This window comes from Bubalus kerabau, chromosome 6 (assembly GCF_029407905.1).
Source record: "Bubalus kerabau isolate K-KA32 ecotype Philippines breed swamp buffalo chromosome 6, PCC_UOA_SB_1v2, whole genome shotgun sequence".
Lineage (NCBI taxonomy): Eukaryota > Metazoa > Chordata > Mammalia > Artiodactyla > Bovidae > Bubalus > Bubalus kerabau.
The window spans coordinates 55,553,806-55,566,474 of NC_073629.1; the positions used below are offsets into that span (position 1 = coordinate 55,553,806).

Below are 12,669 nucleotides of genomic sequence, written 5' to 3' on the forward strand. Positions count from 1 at the left end.
TGTTATCATAGGCCAGCTTACCAGAGAAGGCAATGGCACCCCACTCCAGTACTCTTGCCTGGAAAATCCCATGGATGGAGGAGCCTGGTAGGCTGCAGTCCATGGAGTCACTAAGAGTGGGGCACGACTAAGCAACTTCACTTTCACTTTTCACTTTCATGCACTGGAGAAGGAAATGGCAACCCACTCCAGTATTCTTGCCTGGAGAATCCCAGGGACAGAGGAGCTTAGTGGGCTGCTGTCTATGGGGTTGCACAGAGTTGGACACGACTGAAGCGACTTAGCAGCAGCAGGCCAGCTTACAATTTGACTATTCTAATTAGGTAATGGTCAGAGGACCAGTAACAGAGAAGTTCATCATATAATTATTATGTTAACTATGTCTTTCAAAATTGGGTTTTAACTTTTTTAGTGGTCACTTACCATATGAAAGAGAAAATTATGAAGATAGTTAAACAGAAACTATTCTTAATCATCTTTAATTCTACTTCCTATCAATAAGCAATTAGAAGATATCAAAATTTTACTCACCTATAAACAATTTTGTGTTCATGTAAATACTGCAACCCAAGAACTACACATGCAGCATAAAATCTGTTTCAAGAATTAAATCAAAGAATTTTAATAAATTCCACTGTTTTTGAATCCCAGAGTTTATACCTTTATGCTTTGAAGCAGAACTCTAGTCAACTAATTTCACAAATATTTATTGAGTCCTTACTATGTGCCAGACATGTAAGATATGTGCTAAGTCTTTTAAAAATAAGAAAAATACAGTCTCTAAAATGGAAGCCATTAACTTCGTTTGGGTGGGGGTCACTTAAGTTCTTAAGCGTAGATATTTGATCTGGTTCTTTGGAAAAAATTACAATATGCCATTATAGAGGCAGAAGGATGTTATAAAAGGTAGAACTTTTGTGGGAGAAATATAGGGCATTTCCCTAAGAGGGAAAGGAATAGCGGTGTACAAGGCATAGCATGTTTGACAACCAATAACAAGTCTGTGGCTGAAGTAAATGCTGAGGGAAGAAGTAGTGGAAGATGAGGCTGAGAAGACAGCCTGAGATTTAGTTGCAAAAGACCCTGATTGTCATATTATGAACAAAGGCATACCTTGTTTTACTGCATTTTCACTTTTATTGTGTTTCACAGATAACTCTGTTTTGTTTTTTTTTAAAACAAATTGAAGGTTTGTGGCAACCCTGAATGGAAACACAATGGGTGCCATTTTTCCAATAGCATTTGCTCACTTCAAGTCTCTGTCTCACACTTTAGTAATTCTCTTAATATGTCAAACTTTTTCATCACCATTATGTTCGTTATGGTGATCTGTGATCTCTGACATTACTATCACAAAGGCTCAGATGATAGTTAGCATTTTTTAGCAAAGTATTTCATTAAAGTATGTACATTTTTTAAAAAGACAATGCTATCATACACTTAATAGACTACAGTATAGTGTAAATGTAACTTTTAAATGCACTGGGAAACCAGAAAATTCACATGACTCATTTTATTATAATATTTGTTTTAATGCAGTGGTCTGGAACTGAACTTCCAATATCTCTGAGGTATGCCTGTACTGAAAATTCTTCTTTTAGCAATACTGAATCAAACCATTTTAAAGAGAGCAGAATGATCAGATTTATGTTAGAGAGAAATTTCTTGATAGTAGTGTGAAGGCTGGAGTGCAAGTAGGTAGATATCCAGAGGGATAAGGAACAGATAAAGCTAAAGTGATAGTACCGATGAAAGATCATTAGAACCTCTAATGTAGTGACCACAAAGAGAATAAGAGATTGATTTAAGAGAAACTTTAAAATGAGCACAACAGGACTTAGTGTCTCATTAGCTATTAATATAAAGGATGAGGGAGAAGGAAAAGCTGAAAATGATTCTCAAGGTTTCCTTTTTATTATAATGAAGAGGTGAAGAAATAGAAGTAGCCCAAGTTTTGTGGGGAAAGTGAGTTTGTGTTTGCATATTGACCTCAAATTGTCTCGGGACAGGTGAAGATGTCTGGAAATTGGCTAAATAGCTTTCGATCTTAGGAAAACTTCAACCAAGCTAGAATATTAACTCTTGAGAGACTGGACCATGTTTGTATTTTTCAGAGTTCAGCTTAAATGCTGAGCAAAATCCTTGATACACAATAGCCTTAACGAATGAGGAGGTAGGTCAATAATAAATGAATGAATTAAAAAATGCAGGGCTGTCTTCAGTGTAGAATAGCCTACAAGGAGACACTTAAGAGAATCTTATTTTTACAAGTAATACAAGGATATTTCCTCTATAAAAAACACATAACACCCATACCCCAAAGCACAATTTTTCATTCATACATCTCCATCTCATCCTAACGCCACTACTATCCATAGAGATAACTGCTCTTATTAGTTTGGTGACTGTTCTCCAAACTTTCAGAATGCACTTATTTGTACATATAGATAATACAGATATGTTTTGTGTTTACTTATTTTTATAAAGATGGAGCCATAATTTTGAGAATTTTAAAATTCAACTATTAATAAATATTTTATTATACATTAGATCTTAAATAATTATCAGAAGTGAAGTCCAATAAAACAATGTGATTCTAAACTTGCTTAAGGTATTTTTTTTTTTTAAAGCAAACTTATTTTGGTGGCAAAACAAAACTGTGACAATTATAAAAATACCTTGATTTCTCTTTTATTTGTAAAAAGATTGTCCTAATGATACTTAGTAAATAACTGAGTACAGGGAGTATTTTCAAATTAAACCTTTAAGATAAATATTTCACAGAAACAGAAAATGAAGCTCTCACAGAGTAACTAATTTAAAATCACATAGCTAGAACACAGCAAGGCTAGGACTAATTTTGATTCCATTGTCTCAAGCAATAAGAATATGTTTACCTAGCATATGTGAGCCACCCCTCCCCTCGAGGTGTTCCACTAGTACACAGGATAGACATAAGTCATCATTGTGCCCCTTTAGTGAGTGGAAACAGACAACCAAAAATGTAAAAAATAAATAAGACAATCTCAGATATAAATAAAGTGGAATGGGGAACATAAAATATAAAACAGAATAGAATGGCCTGATTTAGACATTATTGATACAGTGATATTTTAGATAAAGTACTCAAGAAAGGACCTTCAAAGAAATGACATTGCAGGTGAGATCTGAATGATTAGAGGGAGGTACTGCAGATATAAAGTATTGCAATGTAGCATTTTATTCTTGTATTTCACTGGGGTTAATTGTTTCATTGGTACTATGTAATCTGTACTCTCAAAAAGAATAAAAAGTGTGTTAATGCAGAATAGGAATTTACATTTATCTCAAAAAAAAAAGGGTAACAAAACAAAAACAAAATTTCCACAGCAGTTAGTACAGGGCTAGGCATAGTCTAGATGGCCTGCTTTTAATTTTTAAATATGCAGGGAACAAATTTTTAATGGCCGCCTATTATTTTGTGGCTTTTGCCTCTTTTATTGAAAGCTTCACTATCCACCAGAACTAATGCCCTATTTCTTTATTTGAAATTTGAAAATATGACAGTACTACTATCTGTTCTGTTATACCTCTAATGGTTATGGTAAGAATCAAATAAAGGGAGGAAAGTAAAAATGTTACACAAATGTCAGTTGTCAGAATACAGACAAGAGATAAAGATTTTATAATAAACCCAATAAAGGTTTACTGAGCTTCCCTGTGGTAAAGAATCCTCCTGCCAATTCAGGAGATGCAGGTTCAATCCCTGGGTCAGGAAAATACCTTGGAGAAGGAAACGACAACCCACTCCAGTATTCTTGCCTGGGAAATCACATGGACAGAGGAGCTTGGCAGGTTACAGTCCAAGAGGTCACCAAAGAGTTGGTCTCAACTTTGTGATTGAACAACAACAACAACAAAGATTTACTAATCACTGGTTTATGATTTTTATATTTTGGAGGCAGAATTTAGATGTTGCAGGTAAGGAAAAAAGAGAATCAAGAATGACTCCTTGTGTTTTGGTCTGAACAACTGGTACATGGTATTACCATTTAATAAGAGAGAAGACTAGAAGAACAACAGGTTGGGGAGTGGTGGGTGAAGTGGGGGGAAATGGAAAACATCAGGAGCTCATTTTGAGATACTTGAAATACTTATCAGCTACATAAAGGGAAAAGTCAAGTTGGCTGCTGAATGCTATTAGAGTTGGAAGTTTAGGAACGATATAAGGGCTGGAGACATAAATTTGGTGAACACCTGCACATAGAGTGTAGCTATTAAGAGTAAATTTTCCTGGGGTCAAATCCCTAGCTCCACACTTAAGAGCTACAGAACTGAGATAACAACAGGGGAGAATATATACACATTATGTTTAGTCACAAGTGTTTGTTATTATTTATTCTTTTGCATCTGAATAAGCAAAACTTCCATATAATGTCACACTCAAAAACTACAAAAAGGATTATGGTGATAAATTAAAATAATTAACACAGTACCTGACATCCAGTAAGTATTCAGTGAAATATAAATTTTAAACAGTATACTCAGTTATTATTAAAAATCTGGATTCTACACCCTTCATTGGAGGTGACATGCATATCATGCATTAAGTATTTTAATACTTAAGGCAAACTATTTTAAACTACCCCTTAAAATGCAAATATAAATATTTCATACAAATATATGATAAGAACTCTTCTAAATTATTTTTTCACTTAACAATGTACTTTGAGTATAGTTAATATTTAAAGCCATGGTCCCAGATGGCATTAATCAGGGATAAAATATACTAGAAAAAAAAAGAAATTCTACTAAAACAAACCTATATGGTATATCTAACTTAGCCAAGTGTGACTTAGGGTAATACATGAAATTTTCAACATGAACAACAGAGAAAAATAGATACATTTATATATGGCAAAAAGGCAAGTAAAGAGTTCTAAGACTCCTTCCTCTATTTTCCATTTGAGGGAAAAAAATAAATCTAAAATTCAGAGAGTTTTCTTTCTTCCCAGAAAGCAATCAGTCATGAAGAAACTCAGAGAAATGTCTAAATACTCACACAGCTCTTGGTTCAGAAAAGACATCAGTGTGAATGTGCATCATTAGGTCCCCACCGGCAGCATATTCCATTACAAAGCAAACATGCTCTTTGGTTTGGAAACATGCAAAAAGGTTCACCAAAAAGGGATGCCTTACACTGTTCACAGTTTCAAAAATTCTTTTTTCACACATCAGGCTGTAAGAGAAAACATTAAAATATCACTGGTATTTTTTTTAAAGTTCTAGTTGCAAATAACATTGTTTTTACTAAACTCTTAAAATAAGTGAAGCTCTTAATCATTATGACTTTAAAACCATAAAATATGTCATTTTGCTATAAATGCTTTGAAAATTTGGGCTATGTGATATATAAATAACTTTAATCTAAATATGATTACCATGACATAAAATTCACTATTGATAGTATCAGAGTAGCACACATAAGACTAGTGGTAATCATAAAAAAGTCTTAATTGCAAGTGAATTGTGAAAATTTTTCAGAAATTGGTCAGAGGATTTAGGAACCTAAAGCATAATTTTAAAATATAGACTTTGTGATCAAGGTGATTTCAAGGATAGTGTATAATTCACAAGCTATGGTATCCAAATATTCTATCATATAAAGCTGAGAGGTAAAAATACACTATATAATATTTTAATTTAGAAGGCTACTGGAAAATAAAGGAGTTTCATAGAGAATTCTATAACATGCTTAAAGGAAGCTCTTGGAGAATGATACAATTTATCTATAAAATCTATATAGCTATCACAGGTTTTCCCTATAAGAATTCTTATAAACTGTTTAAAAGAACAGCAGTCAAACTTATTGACTCTGAAACATTAATTTTGCCTAAATGGCAAGAAATACCAACCTTCTGTCCCCTGAAAACATTTAGTAAATCAACCTGACTTAAATCTCAAAGCAGAAATATATACACTGGTACATTTAAAGTGGATAACCAACAAGGAACTCTATTCAATAATATGTAACAGCCTAAATGGGAAAAGAATTTGAAAAATAGACACACATACACATATAACTGAAAGGAAAAAAAAAACCTCAAAGCAGAAGAAAACCAGGTCAAACGTTATTCAAATATAACTTTGAATTAACGTTTTAAGGACTTATCAAAATAACTATACAAATTTAATTTTACATTTATGTTTCTAACATAAAATAGGCATTTTTTGGTTTGTTTTTGAGACCAGAATAAAAAACTGCTATTAAAGTTTGTTGAAAAGCATTAATAATGCTTTTATTTTTAAAATTAAAGAACTGTTTAGATTTGTGTTTATGTGTATATGTGGTTGTTGATTTCAAAATACCAAACCAAAATTCTAATGTTAGAAGGAGGTAGACTCATTCTCCTTTCTTTGGGATCTCTTAAGAATTAATTTTAAAAGGTTAAAGATTAAAGCATTTGTCTGGATATCCAGACTATATTGCTATGACTCAAGAAAATTAAAGAGAATTTTAAAACATTTAAAAGTATAACTGTTGTGTAGAAGGAACATGGAATTTTCAATGCTGTTAATATAGTTGTATTCTGAATGATGAACTAAAATACCTCTTCAGTTTTAAATACAGTAAATATAGCTCCTATGAAATAGTGTTTACAGTACATCTAATATGGTCATATTCTATATGAGCTCTTACCCTCTATTTCATACAGTTTGTTTATAATTTTATATATACTCAGAAACCCCCATTATAATTGCTTCTAGAGTGTTTGGCTTATGTCTACATACATTTGCAAGGTTTCTAAATGCTACTGCAAATTAAGTCACTATTAGAAATAAATTCACAGATGATTAAAAAGAAAAGTTAATAGCTTTGACTTTATCACCATTTAACTGTATTGGAAAATAATGTACAATTGGGCAAGATCTGCAAATTAGATTCTAAGACAAGTGATTTACTCAGTCTATCTAAATTGTGGCTAATGAGGATAAAATATACACATGAAGTAACAAACTGACAAGATGTTTTGTTGTCAAGCAGACGACAAACATGGCCTCTTCACTGTGTATCATTCATGCATGAATTACTAATCCACTATGGGTGAGTTACTGATTCTCAACTGGATGGGTAACTATAAGGTTAGACCTGTGTTGAACACATAAATGGTCTAAAGAACTGATGAGAGTGCTCCTTAAAATGGTTTTAATCCCATTCATAGAATTATTTGATGAGGACTGACAATATTGATGAGGACTGGATATATATCTTAGGTAAAGGAGGAAAGCTCTTTTACAGACCCAAACAAGAATAATAATTTTAAGCATGTTACATCACACCAAAAAGCTGCTCCATAAGTCTTTAAATTTTCCCAATTTAATCTAAATTGTATGTTCTCCTTAAAAGTCCATGAAAAACTTGAAACTTTAGTCATTTTGTCCAAAACATTTTTCCCAAAATTGTCATTTCTCCTCTCCATGTTCCCAAATATCTTCCATCTGCCAAAGACCAGCACAATCCATTCTTCTTTACAAGGTCTTACCTACATCCACCAGTGCACTGTCACTTTGATGTTTCCCCTTTTATGAGCTGTGATTGTCTATGTTGTTTATCTTTAACTCAAGCATATCTAATTTCTTTTATTTGCATAACGTATTTATGGTTTATCTCCCTAAGTGACTAGTTCAATTCTAACATTTTTTTGGCATACTTCCTTTAGTACATTATTAGATATGTTAGAAACTTAAAAACTGTATAAATAGTTATTTTGGTCAGTAGAAAATTATATCACTAATAAGGCTAATCTTAGGATTAAAGCATATGTATGTATATATGATATATATAAAAAATCTGGCTAGCCATGTTTTTGTTCTGCAACTGCAAAAATGTACTTCCAAGTCTATTCTTTTGCTTGGAAATTTGAACTGGTACAGAAACTAAGCTGAATGAGGAGGCATAACTGTAACATATATTTAACATTCTTACTTAGGAGTAGGGGAAGATGGCACTCAGAAAGTTCAACTATTGGTAGGTGGAAAACGTGATCTTCGTACATGAATTGCATTACTTTGAAGTTAGTGCATAATTTGTGTAAAGGCAGTAAAAAATGTTCAAACTTCCAGTTATAAGGTAAGTAAGTACCAGAGATATAATGTACAATATGATAAATAAAATTAACATTGCAGTATGTTATATATGAAAGTTGTTGAGAGAATAATGAGTTCTCATAACAAGGAAAAATATATATTTTTCTATTTTTTGAATTTTGTATCTATATGATGCTCACTTAACTTACTGTGATAATCATTTCATGATGTACATAAATCAAATAATGATGCTGTACACCTTAAACTTATACAGTACTGCAGGTCAATTCTGTCTCAATAAAAGTAGCAGAAAACAAAAACAAACCAAAAAACAAAAAATAAGTTCGTTTGGAATTTTCTATAAGTAAAATAATAAGATTCATACTAGAAAAATAAAATTTAGAAAATAAAACTGACATTAAGTATTCCAGAAATATCTATTAAAAAACTGCACTTATATGCAATAACATTGAATTCTATGGATCTATTAAAAGAATGAACTGAAAAGTGGATATAGTGGATTTCTTAGTTATTTACTATTCAGACTTTCAAGTTACATTATTTTTAAAAACATGCTAATCTATTTTCTTATTTCCTAAATTAATTTTTTTCTTGCCTTCCTATAATTGTTTTCTTTTTGATGCTTTCCTCAAATTCCTCTATGAGCAAGTTTTATTTCTCACTCTGAATTTTATATTTCCCTGTTTCTACTGGAGATTATTTTACTTCCATGTTACTGAATAAGTGAATTGATAACTGAAGTAAAATGAAGATCACTCATCAACCTTTCACTAAGGCTAGATTAATTCTGAATAAGGTCCGGGAGTAGGTGATGGACAGGAAAGCCTTGTGTGCCGCAGTCCATGGGGTCACAAAGAGATGGACACGCCTGAGGGACTGAACTGAGATTAATTTTGTTGTTGTTCAGTCGCTCAGGCGTGTTGGACTATTTGTGACCCCATGGAACAGCAGCACACCGGGCTTCCGTGTCCTTCACCATCTCCCAGAGCTTGCTCAAACTCACGTCCATTGAGTCAGTGATGCCATCTAACCATCTCATCCTCTGTCGTCCCCTTCTCCTACCTTTAATCTTTCCCAGCATCACAACCTTTCCTAACGAGTCGGCTCTTCACTTCAGGTGATCAAAATATTGGAGCTTCAGCATCAGTCCTTCCAAGGAATATTCAGGATTAATTTCCTTTAGGATTGACTGGTTTGATCGCCTTGCAGTCCAAGGGACTCTCAAGAATCGTCTCCAACACAACAGTTAAGCATCAATTCTCCAGCACTCAGCCTTCTTTATGGTCCAACTCTCACATCTGTACATGACTATTGGAAAAACCATAGCTTTGACTACACGGACCTTTGGTGGCAAAGTGATTTCTGCTTTTTAATACACTGTCTAGGTTTGTCATAGTTTTTCTTCCAAGGGGCAAGTGTCTTTTAAGTTCACGGCTGCAGTCATCATCTGTAGTAACAGGAGCCCAAGAAAATAAAGTCTCTCACTATTTCCATTGTTTCCCCATCTATTTGCCATGAAGTAACAAACGACATTTGGGACCAGATGCCATGACCTTCGATTTTTGAATGTTGAGTTTTAAGCCAGTTTTTTCACTCTCCTCTTTTACATTTACCAAGAGGCTCTCTAGTTCCTCTTATCTGAGGTTATTGATATTTCTCCCAGCAATCTTGACTCCAGCTTGTGCTTCATGCAGCCCAGCATTTCGCATGATGTATTCTACATATAAGTCAAATAAGCCGGGTGACAATACACAGCCTCAACGTACTCCTTTCCCAATGTGGAGCCAGTCCGTTGTTCCATGTCCAGTTCTAACTGTTGCTTCTTGATTTGCATACAGGTTTCTCAGCAGGCAGGTAAGGTGGTCTGGTATTCCCATCTCTTGAAGAATTTTCCACAGTTTGTTGTGATCCACATAGTCAAAGGCTTTAGCATAGTCAATGAAGCAGAAGGACATTTTTTTTTCTGGAATTCCCTTGCTTTTTTCTATAATCCAATGAAAAGTCAAGTGAAAGTTGCTCAGTCATGTCCGACTCTGCGACCCCATGGACCATAGAATTCTTCAGGACAGAAACCTGGAGTGTGTAGCTTTTCCTTCTCCAGGGGATCTTCCCAACCCAGAGATCAAACCCAGGTCTCCCACACTGCATGTGGATTCTTTACCAGCTAAGCCACAAGGGAAGCCAAAGAACACTGGAGTGGGTAGCCTATCCCTTCTCCAGCGGCTCTTCCTGACCCAGGAATCAAACCAGGGTCTCCTGCATTGCAGGTGGATTCTTTACCAACTGAGCTATGAGGGAGGCCTAGCTTGCTATGATCCGAAGGATGTTGGTAATTTGATCTCTGTTCTTCTGCCATTTGTAAATCCAGTTTGATGATCTGCGAGTTCTCGGTTTCAAAACTGTTGAAGCCTAGCTTGGAGAATTTTGAGCATTACTTTGCTAGCATGTGACACGAGTGCACTTATGTAGTAATATGAACATTCTTTGGCATTGTCCTTCTTTGGGACTGGAATGAAAACTGACCTATTCTAGTCCTGTGGCCACTGTTGAGTGAGTTTTCTAAATTTGATGGCATATTCAGTACAGAACTTTAACAGCATTATCTTTCAGGATTTAAAATAGCTCAACTGGAACTCCATCACCTCCACTGGTTTTGCTCATAGTGATGTTTCCTAAGGTACACTTGACTTCGTACTCCAGGATATCTGGCCTGGGTGAGTGAGCCTACTACTGTGGTTATCTGGGTCGTTACGATCTTTTTTGTGTAGTTCTTCTGTGTATTCTTGCCACCTCTTAAAGTAGGGGTAATGTCCTCAGTTCAGTTCAGTTGCTCAGTCGTGTCTGACTCTTTGCAACCCCATGAACTGCAGCACACCAGGCCTCCCTGTCCATCACCAACTCCCGGAGTCCAAACCCATGTCCACTGAATCTGGCTAAGCTTCATCCGCTGATCCAGACATTCTTCTTTAATAGTAATATTAACATTATTCTATCTATATTTAATTGCAAAGTTTTTTTTTCCTAGAGAGATGTGGCTCAAAACAGTAACAATGTAGCAGAAAGTTATATAAACCACCAAGTAATTACCACTTTCATATTACTAACGATTATTTTAGGCTATAAATGAATTAACCATTATGGATCTGGAATAAAGCAAATATTCTTCCAGAAAAGAAAAACATCTGACCGTACTATTACTGTAATTAAAATCAGACTGACAGTGTAATTAAAGGCTTGCTTTAACTACTGATATAACTGCTAGCATATACTATGGTGTTCAGAATATTTTATAAATATTATGCAAAATCTTGAGTTGTTTTAGATCAAGGAAAAGTTTATTTTGACATAATTGAGGAGTATGAGAAACAGATAAAAAATAAATAGGCAAATCCAAAAGGAAAAGATTTACATAAAGGAAACGCTCATCTTTTAAGATTGATCCTAATTCTAAGAACTTCCCATACAATGGAAATATATTAAAAATAGCAATTTGATATATTATATGGCAATAATCCAATTCAGTAAGGCAAGTATTTCCAAAAAATGTATTTTAAAAATATGTGGGTTAATTGAGGCTCAGAGATGTTCAGTGAATTGCCCTGGGATCAAATCATTAATTAAGAAGGAACAATCAGGACTAGAGACTCTTCTCACTCATAATCCCAGGCTGTTTTCATTATATAGGGCTGTCTTTTAGTAATATCAACTGATGCTTCCTGGTTCTTCTAAATATAAAATAAATGTCTCTTTCTGTAATAAAATGCTATTTTATTATACAACAATTTCCAGGTTGAACCACTCCATTAATTTGAGATAGTCTTTTTAAAGTATATTCTCTAACCTAATTACAATATTATCCCCAAAGTCCTTACATTTTAATAATCGTATATGAAGATGAATCCATACCAATTTACACACAGAAAGGAAAGATGCTGTGGTCAAAAGCTACCATTTTAAGAGAAATAGAGAAAAAATAGATACAGGTGTATTTTACAAAGCAGAAGGAATTAACCACTTAACTGAAGATTACTTGTAAATGACATCTTATTACTTCTGTAGTATGAAATGCGAAATAGCCTCACCCAACCACAGATGTGTAATAGTTCCTAATTCATACAAATATTTCAAAATTTCCAAGTATAAAAACTTATTAGAATTAAAGATTTCATCAACTTTTTTTGGTATTCACCAAGCAGTAAAATGACGTAAGAATGGGAAGAGGGAATTAGCTAAAAAGAACAATAATATTTAATCAATACCCACCTTATGCATGAATTTATTTAGTTTCTTTACTTATTACAGTTGATCCCTGAACAACATGGGGATTAATCGTGCATAATTTACAGTCAGCCCTATGTATCTGCAGTTCTTCCACATCTATGAATTCACCAACCACAAACTACGTAATATTATAGCATTTACTAAATGCAAAATATCCGTATTTAAGTGAACCCACGTAGTTGAAGACCATGTTATTCAACAATCGACTGTATTATTGAAAGAGATAATTTTGTCATTTCGATATATACTGAATACATCGATTTTCATAAGTTATAACTTTAGAAAAGTGTAACAATTTCA

The 12,669-nt window shown here is 33.9% G+C and overlaps 1 protein-coding gene across 6 annotated transcripts in view; it reads right to left on the minus strand.

Annotated features, from left to right (window-relative positions):
- PKN2 (protein kinase N2) overlaps positions 1 to 12,669 on the minus strand; it is a 157,650-nt gene that overhangs the window by 11,063 nt on the left and 133,918 nt on the right. For all 6 annotated transcript variants that reach the window (XM_055585261.1, XM_055585258.1, XM_055585257.1 and 3 more), the window contains 2 exons: positions 5,042 to 5,218; positions 532 to 594 (listed from right to left, as the gene is read on the minus strand). In XM_055585261.1, the coding sequence (XP_055441236.1) occupies positions 532 to 594; positions 5,042 to 5,218 (240 nt within the window). The remainder of the gene's footprint in view (positions 1 to 531; positions 595 to 5,041; positions 5,219 to 12,669) is intronic.